At 41.1% G+C, this 21,020-nt stretch overlaps 3 protein-coding genes across 3 annotated transcripts; 2 read left to right on the plus strand and 1 right to left on the minus strand.

The window, feature by feature from the left end:
• Window positions 1–289: 289 nt before the first annotated feature.
• On the minus strand, window positions 290–5,755 carry LOC310996443 (hyaluronan-binding protein 2-like; the record flags this gene model as incomplete). The annotated part of the gene is given in 12 exon segments (XM_083985845.1): window positions 290–527; window positions 612–689; window positions 691–756; window positions 1,547–1,686; window positions 1,799–1,935; window positions 2,047–2,293; window positions 2,449–2,541; window positions 3,038–3,077; window positions 3,080–3,136; window positions 3,139–3,212; window positions 3,319–3,420; window positions 5,746–5,755. Coding segments are annotated over 12 exon segments (1,215 nt in total). The 3' UTR covers window positions 290–356.
• A 1,978-nt stretch (window positions 5,756–7,733) lies between these two features.
• On the plus strand, window positions 7,734–12,498 carry cyp2u1 (cytochrome P450, family 2, subfamily U, polypeptide 1). Its single transcript, XM_084001571.1, has 5 exons — window positions 7,734–8,315; window positions 9,784–10,419; window positions 11,262–11,423; window positions 11,597–11,764; window positions 11,860–12,498. Exons 1-5 carry the CDS (start codon window positions 7,883–7,885, stop codon window positions 12,039–12,041), a joined length of 1,581 nt encoding a protein of 526 aa, XP_083857697.1. The 5' UTR covers window positions 7,734–7,882; the 3' UTR covers window positions 12,042–12,498.
• A 2,355-nt stretch (window positions 12,499–14,853) lies between these two features.
• Window positions 14,854–20,280, plus strand: hadh (hydroxyacyl-CoA dehydrogenase). Its single transcript, XM_083973816.1, has 8 exons — window positions 14,854–15,062; window positions 16,835–16,963; window positions 17,061–17,218; window positions 17,432–17,558; window positions 19,363–19,452; window positions 19,554–19,626; window positions 19,706–19,822; window positions 19,908–20,280. The coding sequence occupies exons 1-8, from the start codon at window positions 14,946–14,948 to the stop codon at window positions 20,024–20,026; spliced, it is 930 nt and encodes a 309-aa protein (XP_083829942.1). The 5' UTR covers window positions 14,854–14,945; the 3' UTR covers window positions 20,027–20,280.
• The last annotated feature ends 740 nt before the right edge of the window (window positions 20,281–21,020 follow it).

Here is a 21,020-nt window from a genome sequence, read left to right on the forward strand (position 1 = left end):
TTCTGGTTCTATTGCCATGCATTTAGTCTTTTCAAATAACATATACTGTTGGCCTATGTTTGCAGTGGTGAATGTTGTGTATTAAAATGAATGACAAAGAGACACTGTAAAAAAAAAAAAAAAAGTTTTATTGCAGTACTTCATTCAGTGACTTACTCAGAAATTCCTGAAGAACATTTTTTATTACATTAATTTCATTTCATTAAGTGACTATATTTATTTATTTTAGTGAACACTTATATCTATAGTGGCATACATGAGGTCATGGCGATGGAGTGAGAGTCGGAAGTGAGGGTTTTTTTTCTGTTTATTTATTTATTTTTTACAGTAGGACATTGGCAGCATGTCTGTGGTCCTCAAGTACGTAGTGATGAGAGTAAATAATAAGCAATCCAGTCATCAAATCTGCGGACGTTGGCGTAGACGCCAGGCTTGTACTTCTTCCTGCAGCCGTCACCCCAACTCACCACACCGACAACATGGTGCGTCCCATTACACTCACACACCAGGGGGCCGCCAGAGTCTCCCTGTGGGAACACACAGGAGGGTCAACCAATACTCACAGTTTCACTGCATAGAAGAAGCAAACACATCTTCATACATAAACAGACCTGGCAGGAGCCCACGCCTCCTTTCATGTTGCCTGCACAGAACATGCTGTCATCCAGAGAGTCTCCGTACACATGGGGGGGCTTTACGTTTCTCCTGGGAGATCAGGAGGACACGAGCATCCAGCAGCTGGTTGGAGCCATACTTCTGGAAAAAAAAAAGTTCAAATGCAGAGATTTAAGTCTTAAGCCACGCTTTACAAGATGTTTATAAAAAGAAGCATTAATAAGAATACACATGTACTGGGGCGGTGCATGGCGCGGTGGTTGGAGCGGCCGCCCCATGCGGAGGCTGCGGTCCTCGGCGCGGGCGTCCCCGGTTCGGGTCCCGCGTCGGGCGGGCCTTTCCTGCGTGTCATTTCCCCTCTCTCTGCCTCCCCCTTTCCTGTCTGTCTCACTGTGCAATCAAATAAAGCCAAAAAAGCCAAAAAATATACTTAAAAAAAAAAGAATACACATGTACTTTTCAGCCACAGTTTAAAAGTGATTATCCTGGCATGATAGGCAGACTTGACCAGAGTGTGTGTGCATTGTAGATAGCCTACTTACAGTTTGAAGATCAGATACAGTCATGTAATCCACTTTTAATCACAGAACAAACTCTGATGCAACGTTATGTCAATATTTAAAGTGCAAAGTAATAGGTTTCTCTTTACATTTGTCTGAATCTCTTGGCTGCTAATTAATCAATATAACACAGTCCTTGAAATGACAGACTTTGAAATGATCAAGTAAACATTACATTACCCTGTTTTCCGATGTAAATGCGTGATATAGGCCTAGGTGAAGTGGATGAATATCCATGAGCTGCCAGGGTTCAAAAAATCGTCCATTTTATTTCATCTTTATGCTATGTTCTTTTTGGCTAAATACTAGTTACCAGTTTGAAAACACCTCAGACTGATCATGTGCAGTCTATATAGATGATCTACAGACTTACGTGTTTCAGTCACACCCCATCCTGAGATCACACACTCCGTCCCGCTGCTGAAGGGCAGCCCGGGCAGACAGGCCGTCTTCACAAAGCGTGTTTCTTTGGCACAGTACGGTTTGTCAGTGAATTTCAGCTGAAGCATGGCTGCAGGCAAAGGAGCTGTTCACTGGTAAAGTCTCTGTTATTGTAATTTTACCACACTGCAGGTTTTTTCTATGTGGATGCTTATAATCAATTACACAGAACAGAACCTCACCAATATCATTATGAAAGGGGGACTCCCTGTACTCCTCATGCACAACAGCCTTCTCCACAGAAATGACCTGATCATATTCTTCATGCTTCTCTATGTCCACTCCTCCCAGCACCACCTGCATTTCCACCCCATTTTTACTACACAAACAAACAAAATTTATGATAAGAGTGTGTCCACATTTCAAATCTACATCAAACAATCTCTAAACGGTATTGTATTGTGTAAATAACAAAGATGCTGGTGTTTACATGCAGTGGGCAGCAGTGAGAACCCAGCAGGACTCAAGGAGGATGCCTCCACAGATGTGGCTGAAGGACCCGTGGGAGCCTTTAGGTCTGGTCTGCAAGGACACCTGCCAGGGATGAGCCCCAGGGAGAGACTTCTTCCCTCCAAAGATCCTGGCTGAGCGACCGGGCTGCAGCCTCCCACACTCAGAGAACTGGGCGGTGGGGGTGACCTCCGGCTTGACTGGGCGGGGATCTGTTACACTTATGGCTGGTGAGGTCAGATGGGAGGGCAAGTAAAAAATATCAAATAAGAGAGGTGGAAGGAAGGAGCTGTGTGTGCCAGCCAGCCGAGTCGGAGCGGCCGGGTGGCCAACAAGGCAGGCAGTGTGTGTGTGTGTGTGTGTGTGTGTGTGTGTGTTTTACCTGCAGAGCATTTCCTGATTTTACAATAGTTCCACTTCAATTGGCCATTTTTGTTAATAAAGCACCAGGGCTGATCATCGCCATCAGGGTTCCTTCAATAAAGAAAGACTTTAAAACTCGGCATCCTGCTATTTTCTTTTTACACATTTAGTTACAAGACACATAAACACAAATAAGTTATTTGTATTTTTGCACATGAACAGTGCATTACTTATTCTGTAAAGATGTAATGAAGCTGAATTTTTTTAAAGATAATTGCATCAACACAAACACAAAGCACATACTGTACGGTGAATGTCTGTAATTCAATTCAAATAACTAATACATTATATAGATTCATTACACACAGAACGAAACATTTAATGTCTTAATTGTATAATGAATATGGCTTACATTTAATGAAGACCTAGAATTCAGTATCTCAAAAAATGTGAATATTACAAAAGACCAGTTTTTAAAAAAGCATATTCTGAAAAATATGTCCTTCTATATGCACTTGGGCTATTTGACTTGAACTACTGGAATTTACTTTTCCATGATATTCTAATTTATTGAGATGCACCTGTATATGAAGTATTAATACTTCAACTGCAGTAATTGTGGGGTCCAATGCCATCAAAGCCAGCATCTAGTCTGTGAAGGGATCTCCTCCTTTCTGCAGGATGAAATAAGAATTGCAGTCCAGACACACTCCTCCCCTTCAAGGGTCACACTCACCATGCCACAGTACGACTCTCCGTCCTCCCGGTAGCAGTCGTTTGGTCCTACAGGCACAACAGGCCACTGAGCATTAATTGTTGTGTTATATCTGTATTCTTATGGATTGGTCTTAAAACGTGATTTTGTTGTGAGTGAGAGAGTTATACTTACTGACTTTGCAGAATGTCCCACTGTGTCCCTCAGGACAGGAGCAACGGAAGGAGGAGCGCTCAGGCAGGAGCCTGAGGGGCCTGAGGGGCCCTAAGACTGCCACTAGGTGTCACCAAAACTGGGATTTTAAAATCATGCAGCTGTATGTTTTAGCCTTATAGTAAAAGCTGGTAAAACTACACTGATGATTCTCATATTTGATCATTTTCCTAAAACATATGTTAAAATGTCAGAATTTGTTTGGTGACCTTTAAAGGGATAGTTCACCCAAAATTCAAATTTCACTCATTATCTACTCACCCTCATGTCGACTAAGAGCTGTGAGAATTTTCAGAGTCCTCCGTCCCTTCTCAGAGTTACAGGGGGGTCCGCGCAGCAGTATTTGTCCATATAATGGTTGTCAATGGATACCAACTTTTGGTGTCAAAAGACACACCAAAAAACATCCACATACCTCCATACTGCTCGTCGGTAATGTCCCTCTTGTATTGAAGCCCCGACATGAGAAATTGTTCCGCCGGTCAATGCAAATCACGAGAGATTTGCACTGACACAGGAAGAGCAGTGAACTGAGACACTGGGAGCTTCCACTACAAACAAGCTTAAAATATAGACTTATTTAATTTTTTTCGGAACAATTTCTCATGTCGGGAAAATTCTCACTCACAATTCTCAATTCTCACAGCTCTTAGTTAATATGAGGGTACTGTACTTCAGTAAAAGTAGCCTATGTAAGATGGTCACTGTAGTTTGAAGTTCCTTATCCTAGTTCTTGCAATTCCCAGTAGGGGTTGGGCCCAAGTAATGGCTCACAGTATAAATGTGAGTGCTTGTGAAGTTATTAATAAGTCAGACACAGAAAAGGTTACAAAATGCTAATTTATAAAAGTTTTTTTTCTTTCTAAAAAAAAAGTTTGTGGAACTGCTAGCATTTCGTAGACATCTAAAAATATGTGATTAAAACACAGTCAGTTTTGTTTGTCAAAGTAAAGCTTTAATTTGTAAAGTAACAAGTGCCTCAAAGTTGAACTCAGTTATATAATTATTTATTTCAGATGTTGATTGAACCAGAGTCACATGGTTGAGAACAGTTACACAGTCCTACCTGTCTGACACTTCTTTCCTGTGTAAGGCTCAGGACACACACATACAAAGCCCCCATAAGTAGCCGTGTCACAGCTCCCTCCATTCAAACACGGGTTTGGATCACACTCATCTAAATGAAGACAGAATCGTGTGCAATGCTCGTTAATAAGGAGACCAACATGCACAGTTTAACCAGTCCACACACATACTCAAGTCAGTCAGTCAATCAGTTGGGAGCAGTGTGACAGCTGGATTATCAGGAGTTGTTTTGATCAATATGTCTTAAGACAGAGGAGGTATCCGAGTTAAACTTCATTAAGTGTGAATACAAAAAAACAATAAAGCCGCAAGCGGCAATCTGCGGGTTCTAACCAGGGCAGGTTCTAGGCAGGCATATACTGTATGAGGGGGCAGTCAGAAATGTGAAGGGGGCATCATGTGAACCCATCATGCTCCAGCACTTTTTTTTCTCCGTGCTTATAGTAACTTCTTTGAATTGGGTTGTTGGCTATGTGTCCAACCCCAACCTGGAGAAGTGGATTGCACTTTGTCAGGCCTCTACCTTCAGACCTGTCCAACTCGGGGCCGGGGTGGCCAACCAGGGTCTTAGAGCCCAAATTTTGTACTATCGTAATGCAAAGAGCCACATTATATGGGGGGTTAGGGGTGTACCTGAAGATGCATTGCAAATCCAGAGGGGGTGAAAAAGGTGAGTAGCTAAATCCCTGTAGGGGGGTCTGGGGGCATACCCCCCAGAAAATTTTTGTGATTTTAAAATGTGAGTGAAGCATTCTGGTGTACTCAGAGAAGAGGGGGGGGGGGGGGTCTACTATGGTCAAGATTTACAAAACTGAAAGGTGGTCTTATGAACACTAAAAAAAAGAAGAAAAAAGAACAGAACATTTTAGAAAAGAACTGTCCCTTTTTCGGCGGATTTTTGTGCTACTGCAGATAATTTTGTCAACTTGTAATATACACATTTTTTGAGTATATTAAAATGTGCTTTCTCAACTTCTAAAATTTGGATTTGAGGGGGCAAGACATTTATTTGAGGGGGCGCTGCCCCCTCTTGCCCCTGCGTAGAGCCGGCCCTGGTTCTAACCTGTTCCGCCCACAACCAGAGACCCTGACCCGCCGCAGCCGACGACACCACCCACCCTGTCCCTCACCCCTCTGACCGTCAGGTGGCCGTGTGTGTAAAATTTCAAGTCTAATAGCACTTATGGCTTGGCGGGGAGAGCCATTTGAAGTTTACACTCTATGTTATAGCGCCCCCGTCAGGCTGATTGGGATCAAATATTTTTTTTAGCAGCATTTGGATGTCGTTTATAGTCCATGTACCAAGTTTCATGTCCCTAGGTCCTTCCAGCTGGTCAAAATAAAACGCAAAGTATGACGGTTAATGACGAACAGGCCACGTCCACTTTCACCTATCAACATGGCTCTCAAGATATTAGTTAATAGTCACCCCTAGAGCATGCATACCAAATTTGTCCAATGGTCTTTGAGATACAGATTTGTGGCATTTATAGCGCCCCCTATAGGCTGAGCTCAAAATGCTTTGGTTGGCAGCTTCCCAGTCCCACTGTGAAGCTACCCACCAAGTTTTGTGATGATAGGTCAAAGGGTGTGGGAGTTATGGCCAATTATTTCTAAGCCCCGCCCATTGCGAAGAGTCATTGGTCCGTGGCGGCCATGTTTTTTGACCAATCTAGCTATAGTGCCGAAGCGGAAGCAGGAAGTAACGGCGCCATGCGTCCTTAATTCGGAAAAAGTCTCCATAGTAGTACAAGTGAACGGGAGTCCAAGTTTTAGCCTATTTCGCGATCCGTTTGAATTGTGCCATGAGAAAAAAATATGACCTCTATCTGTTTAAAACATCACGTTTCATGCCAAGAAATCAGCAGTTTGTTGTAAACCTATTGTAAAATAAAATTTTGAAGAATCAGTAACCAGAAAGACTACAGGTCGCGTAGGCGTAGGTGACATCACACACCAAATGCCACCATTTCCCGTGTCAGTTGGTGACGTATTTTTTGTGGGACACCAGATTTGTAGTCCGTAGAGCATCGTCACACACATTCTTCCATTGCCGTTTTACGATAAACTGCTGATTTCTCGGCATGAAACGTGATGTTTTAAACAGGTAGAGGACTTTTCTTTTTCTCATGGCACAATTCAATCGGATCACGAAATAAAACTTTGACTTCCGTTCACTTGCATGGAGAGTTTTTCCAAATTATGGCGCCGTTACTTCCTGCTTCCGCTTCAGCACTCTATAATAGAAATGTGTCTTTTCATCCCCCGAAGCTGTAGTATACCAAATTTGGTGTTGATAGAGTCAATCTTTCAAAAGTTCTATTCATTTTACTGGTTTTCCACATTATGCAAATTAGCAAAAAAAAACTAATATGGCGGACCTTTATAGCCTGGTCGCGCCCACACTAGTGACGTCACGCCTCGCAAAAGCGCTGCTGACTTCAACTAGTCTGGCCAACCGTGCATGCAACTGGATTTCTGTCTCCCGAATTTTCGGGAACTCCACCCTCTTTTTCGAGAGCCAATCAACGTCGAGCCTCTCCAACGGCTCTGGGTAGAGGGTGTTCAAGTAAGTGACGCAGTAGAGCAGCCAAACCGTCTTTGGAGCAGCGACCGGAACCTCATTGTAATTGGTTTAAGCTTCGACACCGCCTATTCTGGCTTCGACCAATAGCAGACTGAGGCATTTGAGGGGGGCGGGTAAACCAGGTTTGAAGGATGCGCTTTGAGAAATGGATTCTCTTAACGTCTTGGCCAGACTCAATGCTGAGTATCAACATTGGAAAGTCGTGCCAACCAGGCTAGGACCTTTATGGTCTGATTGGCTTTTTTGAAGAGCACATTGAGCTGGACCCATAGGCTGGACCTGTGTATCAAATTTCAATCAGACTTAGGGTGTGGTGGGCGTGGGGTGGCCTCCCCCAAAAAACTTTTTAAAACGTGAATTACAGCGCCACCATCTGGCCAACTGGGCTCATATTTTAATAAAAGTTGATGCACATCCTTTCCAATCATTGGGCCAAGTTTCAAGTTTCTGGCTCATTCCAGCTCAAGCGGCAGACAACGAATAATAATAAACCGGGACAATCTTAGAATAAGTAAATTATAAAAAAAATATATAATATATAAAACACATAGAAAACATACACGGTGGTGCAGCCTGTAAGACAATGAAGAGGGCTGAAAAACTTGTGATCTCAACGGACCAATCACAGCAGGCCACAGCTCGGTCAGCCAATAGGAAGCCAGTAACGGTACAACGTTGACTGTTTCACAACAACACAGGAAGAGCGCGTTTGTGTGAGTTAAATCCGTGGTTAAATACCAGTTTCGTCGTGTCGGCGCATTCAGACACTAAAAACTTTTTGGGGATGATTCTGTAAAATGGGATAGCATCGTCAGCTCCCTTCATTCAGTTTATATATCAGCTCTAAACGCCATGTTTCCGCTGTCATTGCTGGAGCAAGTGAGCAGCCCGGTGTCGCATGTAAACATTGTAGCTTTGCTCGTGTCCTTGCTGGTGTTTCACATTGTGCGTTTTTATCAGAAACGACGACTCTTTGCAAATATCCCTCCAGGTCCCAAACCGTGGCCTGTCGTCGGTAACTTCGGTGGCTTCCTTGTCCCGTCTTTCATCCACAGGAGGTTTGGACAGCAGCAGCCCGACAGCAACGGGGCTGTGAGGAGCCCCTTGGTTGTTTTAACGGAGCAAGCCACTATTTATGGCAACGTGTACAGCCTGTTTGTAGGGAGCCAGCTGATCGTTGTGCTCAATGGATATGAAGTGGTCAAGGACGCTTTGTCCAACCATCCCGAGGTGTTCTCCGACAGGCCGGATATCCCCTCAGTCACTATCATGACTAAACGCAAAGGTAAGACAGCGTTTTTGCATTAAAGAGCCCATTGATCTCTATGAGGCGAGCTGATAAAGTCATGTTAGAGACTAGATGTGTTTCTAGTAATGGTCTGTTCTTACTGATAAAAAGGGTGGACACATTGTTAGAAAACCAGAGTCAAGCTGAAGGATGAAGCTGCACATTTCTCTCTTGTATCTTTACAATACATATGATGTAGGCCTTTGCTGTACTTAGAGACCAAAAGGAAATGAAGTAATGAGTGACCAATATTGTTTTTTACAATGGCTAATGTCAATATCAAGAGAGCAAGGCAGCCACTGTGTCCATGTAAGCCTATATAGCTGAAATCCCTTCTTTCTTTCTTTTCTTTTTAATGACAGTTGCAAATAAAACACAAAAGTGCTGAAAGTAAATTAACATCAATGGATGCTGCTGTTTGAATTGTGTGTAAACATACATCTGGACTTTATCTGCAAAGCACTCATTTCAAAATAAAAAAATTATAACTTAAATGTACACCGATAAACTTCAGTTTTATTGCACTAAAGGGAGGCAACAAATAGAATAGGATGCCTGTTTCTGGAGTTTAAAAGGCCTTGTGAGCATTGTAATTAACTTGTGCTGATTATGGAAAAATGCCATTATACTGTAGTTGGTGTATCATCAAATGAAGGTAATGTGTTGAGTTGACTCTTTCATTAGGATATTTTTGCTTTGGTGTGATGTATAGGAAAAGTGTGGCAGCAAGCAGAACACACTGTATTGCTGACATTTGCAAATTGAAGCTTTTGAGGTGGTCCAATGTGAAGTTGTATAACTGTACTTTATGGTTTGTCATGTGAACATTCTGGTGTCTTATAAACCCACATGGGCTGAGTAGGCACCATTTAAAAGTTTAAAATGCAGAAGCTGTCTTTATCATTTCAGTTTCTGTTGTCCCTGAGCTCATATTCTCAGACTAGTTGGCACACTGTGTACCTTGAGCTATTGTTGGTCTGTTTGTTATTCAGTCTAGATGTAGGCTATAACCTTATACAGTTGGACAGCACCACAAATTAACCTCCAAATTAACCATAAAGTTGAATCAACAACTTTCTAAAACACACAACTAAGGAGTTGGAACACATGTTGTACTCTATTGCATTTATAGGTGTTTATAGTTATACTTCAAACTTCAGTCTACACATTTCCACTTCAAATCATAGGCAGATTGTATTTACCCTCCTAATTGCTAAACCTCAGCTATGCAATTAAGACTCGTTGTACCTAGACAAAGATACTGAGAGGAGTAAAGGACAAAATAAGTCTTTTGCATAACCTGCAGCATCAATTACAGAGTTTAGGGTGTAGTTTGATTCAGAAACAATACAACCAACTTAATTGTGTTTTTCTTGGTATTTTTCTATGTGACAAATCCATAGAGAAAAGAATGAAAGCTGATCATACTGACCCTGTACCTGTCCTTTCTCTGGTTTAATTGAAGGAATAGTCTTTGCACCTTACGGGCCCATATGGAAAAAGCAACGAAAATTCTGCCACGCCATTCTCCGTAACTTTGGCCTAGGAAAATTGAGCCTTGAACCGTGCATCCTGCAAGGCCTGGCCACCGTCAAAACAGAGCTGCTGCGAAGGAATGAGGCGTCTGGTGGCGCCGGTGTTAACCTGGCCCCGTTGATCAGCAACGCCGTGTCCAACGTCATTTGCTCAATGGTCCTGGGTCAACATTTCCATCACGAAGACCGTGAGTTCCGCACATTACTGGACCTGATGGAGCGTGGGCTGGAGATCTGTGTGAACAGCCCTGCAGTCCTCATCAATGTCTTTCCACTGCTCTACTATTTGCCTTTTGGTGTCTTCAAGGAGTTGAGGCAGGTGGAAGGAGACATCACTGTGTTCCTGAAAAGGATCATTGCAAAACATCGGGAAACACTGGATCCTAAAAACGCAAGGGATCTTGTAGACATGTACTTGATGGAGGTGAAGGAGGAGAAGGACAGCAGCTTCACAGATGATTACCTCTTTTATATAGTCGGAGATCTCTTCATTGCCGGCACTGACACTACTACAAATTCAGTTTTGTGGATTCTGCTCTACATGGTGTTATACCCTGATATCCAAGGTAAATCCATCCTGAAATACAATGAATAGGTAAAGACAGCTACAATCTAGCACCTTTTGTGGTTTTCTTATATAACACCAACCTACACCTGCAGTAACTCCAGTCGGATGCTGTCCAAGTTCGTATTATTGGTTCTTAGGAAAATTATCTCTGCTCAGATGCTTAGAACATTCTAGTTCAAACTTTGTATTGTAGAACCACATCAAATGTTTTATATGAACCACATGCCCTGTTTTCTGCATGAATAGGAGGCTCTCTTGGGAGAAAAAGGGAAGTGGAAATCTCAACTACCAACTAATGTTAGGAGATCCAATGTCTTCATGCTATTTAACTCTTACATACATAATACATAATACATACATATACTGCTGCACTTTAATACTTTAAAGGGGACCTATTATGTTCGTTTCAGGGGCTTTTAATGTGATATTGGACCCCAGTGGGCCACTAATGAAAGTTTTGATAGATTAAAAACTCCATATTTATTGCATACAAGCTGCCTGTGCACTCCTCCACCCTGGCTCTTTCCTGCTTTGCACTGAAATACTCAGATTCAGCCAAAAAACTCTCCAAACTCAAGCATTTGCAGCGGTTTAGAGCTCCTGAAACTGCCCCCGGGGATTACGCCTACTTCATGATATGTCACGTCCACGTCCTCTAAAGCAAGTATGCAACATTTTAAACATATTTATAAGTCTGAAAAGCTGGAAAAGCATAATAGGTCCCCTTTAAAATTGTCATGATCATCCCAAAAAAGTGTGGAATTACAGTCTTTTTTCAGATGAGAAAGAGATTAGGTTAATTAACTTAATGTTGCTTTGCTCCCCCCCTTTTGATTGTAGAGAGGGTCCAGGCAGAGATTGATGAAGTCGTGGGGAGACATCGGGAACCGTCTCTGTCCGATAAGGGAAGTTTACCATTTACCGAAGCCACGATCATGGAAGTGCAGAGATTAACTGTAGTGGTTCCTCTGGGTATTCCACACATGGCCTCCAAGACAACAGGTGAAGTCAGACAGCACCAGTGACCGCTCTGTGTTTACTAAATGCTCTGTTAATGCTCACCCTGTCAAATCTCTCAGACAATAATTGTCCCCCAGGGGATAATTAAGATTCCTCGTAATTTCTTGCTTTTACTGAGATGATCGTATTTTAATGGACCATTTCCCTCTTTGCAGTGTTCAGAGGCTACACTATTCCCCAAGGAACTGTTATTTTGCCCAATCTGTGGTCTGTCCATAGAGATCCCACTCTATGGGACAACCCAGACAGTTTCAACCCAGCACGCTTCTTGGATGATGATGGAAAGTTGCTCAGGAAAGAGTGCTTTATACCATTTGGGATCGGTATGCCATGGGCTGCATTATTCAAAAGACACATATAAAATGTATTTTAACTTGACATGCAGAGGATCTAATGATTTATCCCATGTATCCCTCAGGACGTAGAGTGTGCATGGGTGAACAGCTGGCGAAGATGGAGCTGTTCCTGATGGTCACCAGCTTATTGCAGTCCTTCACATTCAGCCTGCCGGAGGGAACGCCTCCTCCATCCCTGCAAGGACGCTTCGGCTTGACACTGTCACCCTGTCCTTACACTGTGTGTGTGAGCACTCGCAGCTGAGACAGTGGAAGACTTGGTTTGCACATATTTCGCTGTAAACAGGTTGCTCTTATGCCAACACCTTGAAAAGAAGGCCAGAGATGTTGGTGGTAAAGGTCACCTGGGAAGACATGTTGTTTGAAAAGCAATGAGATGTATTTTTCTAACAGAGAGTGGCATTTTTGCATGTGCCATTACTATTTTTATTATGTATAATTTATCTATAATTTCTTTAATTTATTAAGGAAATTAACATACATTTCATTTACGTAAGGTCAAGAACTCATCACAAAGCACCACAATCCAACATAGGTATTATAATTGACTTAAATCAGTGCAGAATCACTGCAGATTATCTCAATGAAGAATTAGGAAGCAGTAAATGTTTTGTATATTTACATTCCTATCAAGTAACAATCAAGTTCAATTAATCATAATGATGTTTATTAATTATTTGTTTAGCAGCTAAGTGATTATAGTGTCAGTGTTACATGCTAGGTATCTTTGATTTTAAAAGATACATGTTGAATATCTGTATTGTTTGTTTAGTTTATTTAGTTTATTAAGGGACAGTGTGCAATGGCATTAATCATTTGCAGGAAATGAGAAGACGGTTGCACCAGATTTAGCTCACAGCTAATTTCCATCTGCAGTCCCAACATGTAATACACAGAAGACACAGACCACAAACTAAAATTGAAAGGTTATCTTTATACTGTATTTCAGATTAATGAAAATGACCACGTCTCACCAGGTAATGTCCTTTATTTGGGCATAAAGGAAAGATTTATATTTTTGGCCGAGAGTTTAAGCTATGTTTCCTCAAAAACTCAATGGATTATTGGCAGCCAGTCTATAAAGACGGACTTTCTTAAAAACAATTACCTCAATTTATCTTGTGTGCATCTGTTGCTGAGAAATGCTCATGTCATTGGTTAAAAATGACAATAAGGCTTTTAAGTTGTGCAGTGGAGCCACTGATCTGTGCATTAGTCCTAACATCACTTAAGTCACTTTCTTCATTCTGAAAAAACAAACTGATACCAAATCATTCATTTGGAAGAAGGAATAGAAGTAAATCCACCAGCAGGGGTCGCTCTGGCACTTTTAATTACTGTAGGTGTTTATTGAATAAGCACCTAAACGGAGAAACCACACTCTCTTACTGTAGTAGACTTACACTCGCCTGGTGGAAGGGAATTATCATTTCAACAATAAGGTGAGACTTTGACAGTAGTGACTGAAAGACATTAAGGAACCTCATGCTTATTTTCAACGTTTAATAAATGCATCTGTTTAGGTTTATGCTTGATTCATCAATTATTACACACATTCCTGTGTTGACTGCTGGCTCAAGAACACACTTTGCACCTTGGTTTGCTCATGCTGGGTCAAAGGTGTTTGATGGGATCATTCACAGCTGAGCTGGTCACAATACTTTGAACCAAGCTGCTTGTTGATACATCTTCCCATGCCATTGTTGAACTGTCTGGATTCATCTTACATTGAGGGATTCACAGAATACTAAGTGGGCAAGATGTTATGTCAATATTAAAAGAATTGCATTGACAGTAGAATTGCTAACTAAGTATGGTAAAAATAAAAGATATAAATGTATTCTATATTCTAAACCTGATAACCTGATAAAATGTCAGTAACCTTGTCCATTTGTTGTAATGTCTAGATAAATTATATTTTCAATAACATTTGCTGCTAACTTTGGTCACCATAATGTTGAAGACAATAATGAATAATAATGAAATAAATAATAATGACAAGTACATTTGATTTAACTTACCTGGTGACATGTTTTGAGGAGAGCATACCCTCATGATACTTTAGTTGTTAAGTTTGGCCATGATCCATTTCCTGTCACATTGTTTTTAGTATCATTAGCTGCTATGTTTGGCCTTTAACAATCTACACGGTCGCCCATAAAGTTGGAATAAAATATACACATATTTCACCCCTTCTCATGAAACGATTGTGACAATGTGATTTATTCTTGATAACGTGTAGCCTATGTCTTCTCAAAACCTTATTGATCAATCTCTCCATATCACTGTGAAAATTAAACCACAGTTAACCTTTATAAATAGGAATAAAAAGAGGAGTCTGTCTAAAAATAAAATTATTCCACCTTTATGGGCAACCATGCATAAACAAAGGGAGAAAGAAGAAGTGTCAATGTCAGAAAAAACAAACAAACATGAAAATTAGCTGATATATGAGCCACTAGCTAACAGAATACAAGGCAAGTGCAGAACAAACATCACAAGACAAATGGTGTTTGATATCAGTTACATCAAGCAGTGCCTATTGTACACTGTTGTGTTTGTATTACCAGTTTTTACACAACAATTTTTCATTGGGAATAATAAAAATATTCAGATTTTTTTGACATAAAAATTGTAAATGTTATTAAAAGCACATTTACAGTGGTCTCTTTTTGTGTTTGAATGACTATGAGAAATTGTTTATATAAAATAGCATTGTTCTTGTTGTTACTAGATATAAAAGTATGAATGTAAGATAGAAAACAACCAGTGTATGGATAATATGTAACCCAGCAATAGTCTCTCTCTTTCACTCACCAGGCTGGGTCAAATGAACAACCAGGTCCCTGGGTCAAATTATAAATGGTCAAATATAATTATGATAAATCTGAATGTGTGTTCAATACAGATTGCCCATGAGACACAATCAGAAGTTTTAAAACTCCCATTATCATTATTAGTTGATTTGTTACAACTCCTCCTGACTGTGAATATGTGTGTGAAAGGTCACGGAAGTGTCTTCGTGGTCACGTGATCGCCGACCTTCCTCCCACTTTTTCTTTCCGTGTGTCCGGGTCCGGATCTGCAGCGAGTGTGTCTGTCCCAGTCGGAGCAGCTCTGGTTGTTGTAGCAGGTCCACGAACGCACCATGGCCTTCTTTACCCACCACGTGTGCAGAGGTCTGTCGTCCTCGGCCGTGAGGGCTGCTGCCATTAAGCATGTGACGATCATCGGAGGGGGACAGATGGGCGCAGGGATCGCACAGGTACGCGGACAAATGTCTCCGTAGAGCCGAGCAGCTTAGCATTTAGCTTCAGTGCAGCTAGCAGGCAGCAGGCTGACAACATGCTGCAGAGGAGAGCAGACCGTGCGCCTCCAGCTCTCACTAGGGTGTATGTTATGTAAACAGTACATAATATTATAAAGCATTGGACCCGTTAAACTTAACAGCTGTGTGCAATTGTGCAAATTGATGACGTTGTAACTGACGTACACCTGGATGAAAGTCCTGCCTGTCATAAACTTAGTGCGCATGCTACCGAGCAGACTGAATTAACCTGCCGATTTAATATGTATTTAAAATAAACTGCACAGAAATTATGTTATAGAAAATACATATACAAACTCGTTTACAAACAGTCAACCACATCTAAAAGACAAAGTAAACAATAGCAAGCTAGAGGCCGGGGTCACTGTTACCAATAGGAAAACAGGCGTTTAACTCCGTATTGATAATAAAGAGTAAAAACAATTGAAGTAACCAATACAAGAATAAAACCTCCAGAGAAAAAAAAAACACTAACACCAGCCATCAAAAAATGCAATGCATTCATTGCATACACACTGCAGCCATGAGACTGTGTTAAAATGCTTGCAAAACAGGTGAGAACTTCATTAACCAATGACAGACTGCAGTTTTGTAGCAGCCTGCTCAACCAGTTTTTAGTACAAATTTAAGGATTTAAATGCCCAACAGCCAACACCATAACTGTGAATTCACCAGTTTGTGTTTAAGTTTGAATCTCATGAAAGAGCACCTCTGAACCTGAATGAAAATTGGGGCAAACCTCCTGATTATTCCCCTGATTGATTGCTTTGTCTATAAAGTGTCATAAAACTATGATAAATCCTGGTGCTGGTTCCTAAAGACCAGGTGACAACGTCTTTACATGTTTTCATTTTTGTGGGACTTGTGGTCCAAAACCCAAAGATGTTCAGGTCACGCATCAAATCCTCATGTGGGGTCATTGAGGTCAAACTGCCCGTGTCCCTAACTCTTTCCCCACTACTGTCTACCATGAAAAGATAAATGAAAAAGATTGCATAAAGACACTTTGTTGTCAATGATCCCTTATCATGCAATTTACAAAAAGCCAAAACTAGCCAATGGTCTGAAAAAAAGTTTGACATTTCCTTGTTAGTGATTGGTTTTCTTTTCTCCCAGTACAATCACTGATTGTTTGCATCAGGAAGTTGTGGTGTCAAATAATTCAGTTGTCCATATTTAAATGCAGTTGTTTCCTTGTGGCGTAATATAACACAATGAGATGCATTTCATTCAGACAGATCAATCATTATGAGGTTGTGTAATTCATTTATTGTGAGAATTTGTGAAGCCGAAGACAAATTTCCACATTGTGGACAATAAATATTCTTCTTCTCATTATTATTATTATTATTATTATTAGTAGTAGTAGTAGTAGTAGTAGTATTGGGAACAAATGCAGGGAATTTTGAAGGATACACATTTAGCCACAAGGTGTCGCCCTCTACTTTTAGTCCTCAGTCACTATTGGAGAGTGAGCTGCTCACACATGCTCACTGCATCCTGACACTATACAAGTTCTTCTACAAAAAACGGTCATTTTGTATTTGTACTATTAGATTTCTCTGAACTTTGTCAAGCTGTTTTACAAATACTCACAATGTGTTTCCCCACGTTTTCCTTTAGGCATTGCACACTACATAAAAAAAAAACACCTATATCACCTTGTTTGTTGTATTATAAGTCACAGTGAACTCGTTTCTCTCTTGCAGGTTGCTGCATCAACCGGCCACACGGTGACGCTGGTGGACATGGATGACAACGTCCTGAAAAAGTCTGTCAAAGGAATCGAAGCGAGTCTGAAAAGAGTGGTCAAGAAGAAGTTTGCTGATAAGCCGGAGGTGAGATACAGGAGATCAACAGAGAAAATAATGAACCACTGGGTCACTAAAATAGACTAAAATGTGTTGACAATATTGTTGTCTGGTTTTGTTGCAGGCAGGTGAAGAGTTCATCCAGAAAGTCATGCAGAACGTTTCAACCTCCACAGACGCTGAATCTGCTGCTCAGGTGTCGGATCTCGTGTTGGAGGCCATTGTGGAGAATCTGAAAATCAAGCAGGATCTCTTCGGTCGGCTTGACAAGATCGCACCAGCGTGAGCACATTTTAATTTCTGTTTATTAGTTATAAGGGCCAAGAAGAGAAAGGCAGAATCAACTCTTACACACTTCTGAACACACGGAGGAGCTGAGCAGCTGTTGGACAAGACAGGAGAAAATGCTGAAAGGTTTTTTCTTGCTTTTAGTGGTAACAGCTGCCTGTACTCACTGCTGCTTCCTGCCTGTTCTTCTGCACTTTGCATTTTCAGACACACCATCTTTGCCAGCAACACATCCTCCCTGCCGATCTCTGACATCGCCAGCTCCACCAACAGGCTGGACAGATTCGGAGGCCTTCACTTCTTCAACCCAGTCCCTATGATGAAGCTTGTAGAGGTAAGACCCCGAAAAACAAAACAACCACAATGTTAATTTGTATTTATTTGTCTGCGTAGTGGTGTGCGAGCCGTTCTATTTTCTTTTTAATCTTTGTAAGTCTTCGGCTCAGCACCTGCCCAAAGTTCTTGGCACGGATGTGCGTGTGTTTTTTTTTTCCTTTTTCCTTTTTTTGTCTGCGTATTTAAAATGGACAATCTAGATGAAGGTTATGCAATCCTAAGAAGTAATGCAATAGATGTGGTGTGTGTGCGTACGTACGTGTGTTTTGCCATGTTCAGACTTGGTATTAACATCTCTCTCAGGTGATCCCATCACAAGTTGTCAGCTATATGCACAAGTGAGACGCAACCAAGATGCATTGGTGATGCATTTGACACTCAGGTCTGGGCCACATGCCTTTTTACAGTGTGAACACGAATGCATCATGGTTGCATAATTGAAGGACCAACTACTCTGCTGACATCCTTTGACACAGTGTAATTAGTCCTAACACAGTTTCACATTAATTGGTTTGGCTACAAACAGCAACCCATACCTCTTGACTTGAAAATAAAGTATGGAAGTCATATCCGATCACAAGTGGTCAATTGAGATGCATTTTAAATCCAGGTGTGAACAGATGTACTGAGAGCTGAGACAAGAGAGTTGAAGTAACTGTTGCTGCACATTTATCTGAGCAGTGGAGACATTTATATTCAAAGTAAATATCTGTTATAAACTGTTGTTTCAAAATAAGAGCCTTGTTTATATGAACTGAAGGACTTCTGTATAGTGAAATACTGAAGACAGGAGTGCAACACTGACACAGATACATAATCATTTCAAACAAGTCTCTTTCAGTTTGCACTTTAACCTGTTGATTTGGCTCTGACAACACACTAGCATTTATATATATTTGCTCAACAGTAATGCTGAATGCTTACATAGATGTTATTCAGTCACAATATTCAGAGTGATACTTAAGGAGGAACTATGCAGGATTTGTAGCTTAACTATGCTACATTTTTACCTAAATTCAACAGCTTTTGAGTAATTGTGATGATTTAATAAATATCTTAACTCGTTACGAGGGAGAATAGAGGCTCTCTGCCTTCCACGTGCATGTCACTTACTGCGTCTCTTGGCTGGAAACCAACCTTGCAAGATCAGCGCCGCCGCCCCAGTGTCCCAGCTCTCGTCTCTGCGCACCGCAACTCAAACGCATCCCGTAACCCGTAATCTCTTGTTTATGACAGATAAGACTACACAAATATACATGTAGAAACTTCGTATATGATATATAACGTTATGTACTGCTCTATTGATTGATTTCTCGCCAGCTGCGTTGTAAACAAATGCACATGGCCAGGAGGAGGGTTAGCAAAATGGTGGAAAAGCGACCGGACTTACATACTTCCTCTTTAAAGGCCTGCTGCAACAGTTAAGCCGACCATACATGCTTTTTTTTTTGGTCATGGACCTGGTTTCTGCAGCGTCTTTACACTCTTACCTGTATAAGACGGGGACATAATCAAGGGGAGGGTAGCGCTGCATTAGCCTGTATTGGCCACTAGAAAATACCTTGAAGTCTTCAACTGTCAATAAATAAAATATTAGTAGTAGACAGCGCTCACATGCTGAGCTCACCACCTCTGTCCAGCAGAGGTGGTGAGCAGAATATACTGACTCAGATTAATACTCATTTAATACAGTGATGAAGCGTCAAAGCCCCAGGTGGTAGACAGGGAGATTTGAGGTACTGGTCATCATCCATGTGTCTAATGGCAGCATCACTGAAGTATTCATTTCATTTCATCCACAGGTCATTGGTACGTCAGCAACGAGCCAAGAGACATTCGATTCCCTCCTGGACTTCAGCAAAAAGCTTGGAAAAACACCTGTTTCCTGCAAGGTAGGACCCGCCGCCTGATTTCATGACATCTGAGGTTTCTCACAGATTATATCAGAAAGACCCTCTCAACAGAACCCAACCCACTGTCTCTCTGTGCTCAGGATACACCAGGGTTCATTGTAAACCGCCTGCTCGTGCCTTACGTCCTGGAGGCCATCCGGTTGCATGAGAGAGGTGTGGAAAATTATTATTATATTTTTTTGAATGATTTCTGCAGCTTGGTGTTTACATTAACCACTGTTTTCTTCCTCAGGTCATGGATCCAAAGAGGACATTGATATTGCCATGAAACTTGGTGCTGGGTATCCCATGGGACCCTTTGAGCTCTCGGACTACGTAGGACTAGACACAATGAAATTCATTATGGATGGTGAGTTACAGGGAGAAACGACACCAATTTGAATTAATTCTTTATGAAATGTAAAAACTGATGTCTTTCTGTCGTTAATTTTTAGGTTGGAGTGCAAAGGATCCCGACAACCCGCTTTTCGCCCCCAGTGAGCTGCTGAACAAGATGGTTGCAGAGGGCAAATACGGCAAAAAGACGGGAGAAGGATTCTACAAGTACAAGTAGTGACGGCTTGAAGTGTTTCTGGTTTTGTGTGGAAGACGTCAATCTGACAATGGTCCAAAAAAAAAAGGAAATCGTGAAATGAACCATCCAAGACAGACTTGTAGGAAAAATGGAAATAGAAAAAGTGCCTGTGCCTTCTACATGTAAGGTCAACTTTTGTCTCAGTCTGTTTTCTTATGCACTTAACCACTAAATGACATTTTTTTGTGTGAGAAGATAACATTAAATTAAAGTAGATTTTTTTGAACACCTTGTTCCTTTGTTGGAGTGACTGTATTGCCGCTGCACATGAAAATCAGAGAGTCAGTGCCTCTCATATCTACCAGCATCGGTTTTAAAATAGCACAAATTAATATGTATGAAAATAAAACTTTCATTGAAGTCCTTTGAATATGACCTGAGGCGCTTTCACTCGGCTTAAATTGAATGTGCCACACGGGGCAGTGCTATAGGAAGTAACTGAGAGTTTGACCATAGCAATTCAACTGGGTACTTAAAGCAGCTATAATCAATAAGTTTACAATTACAATGTATTAAGTGAGGATAACTGCTCATAGTGATGGACCTACTGTAAGGAAAATAATCATGTGCTCTCAGATAAGACAGAGTGAACATTGGACTGAATTTCACCAGCTGGATTCAGACACGAGTCCAAATAAATTGTATGTCTGTTCCGGATGTTTCACTAAGCAACAAGTTCATCACATCAATGCACAAACGGTACCAGTTTAAGGTTAATACATTATGTTTTCAGTCAATTACAAAACACAAAACAATATGCTTGGGAGAATAATTTGACTGTTATGGTTTCTCCACAAAAAGTTCAACTTATTAGTCAAAAATTCTACCATTCTTCAAAGAAATCAACAAATACATAAATCAATGACGGTCTCAGTGTGTGTGTGTGTGTGTGTGTGTGTGTACTAGAGTCTTAAAGTTTCAACACCACATCTGTGTAAACTGTATATCTTACTACAGGTGGCTTCTAGATCAG

The sequence above is a fragment of the Trachurus trachurus genome, assembly GCF_905171665.1.
Source record: "Trachurus trachurus genome assembly, chromosome: 1".
Classification (NCBI taxonomy): domain Eukaryota; kingdom Metazoa; phylum Chordata; class Actinopteri; order Carangiformes; family Carangidae; genus Trachurus; species Trachurus trachurus.

Excerpts from the sequence above, each read along its gene's own strand:
- hadh (XM_083973816.1), top strand. The coding sequence starts at position 14,946 with ATGGCCTTCTTTACCCACCACGTGTGCAGAGGTCTGTCGTCCTCGGCC. Across the intron at positions 16,964-17,060 it reads AGTTTGCTGATAAGCCGGAG|GCAGGTGAAGAGTTCATCCA; the intron begins GTGAGATACAGG and ends GTTTTGTTGCAG. Across the intron at positions 19,627-19,705 it reads CATCCGGTTGCATGAGAGAG|GTCATGGATCCAAAGAGGAC; the intron begins GTGTGGAAAATT and ends TTTCTTCCTCAG.
- cyp2u1 (XM_084001571.1), top strand. The coding sequence starts at position 7,883 with ATGTTTCCGCTGTCATTGCTGGAGCAAGTGAGCAGCCCGGTGTCGCAT. Across the intron at positions 8,316-9,783 it reads TATCATGACTAAACGCAAAG|GAATAGTCTTTGCACCTTAC; the intron begins GTAAGACAGCGT and ends GTTTAATTGAAG. Across the intron at positions 10,420-11,261 it reads GTTATACCCTGATATCCAAG|AGAGGGTCCAGGCAGAGATT; the intron begins GTAAATCCATCC and ends TTTTGATTGTAG.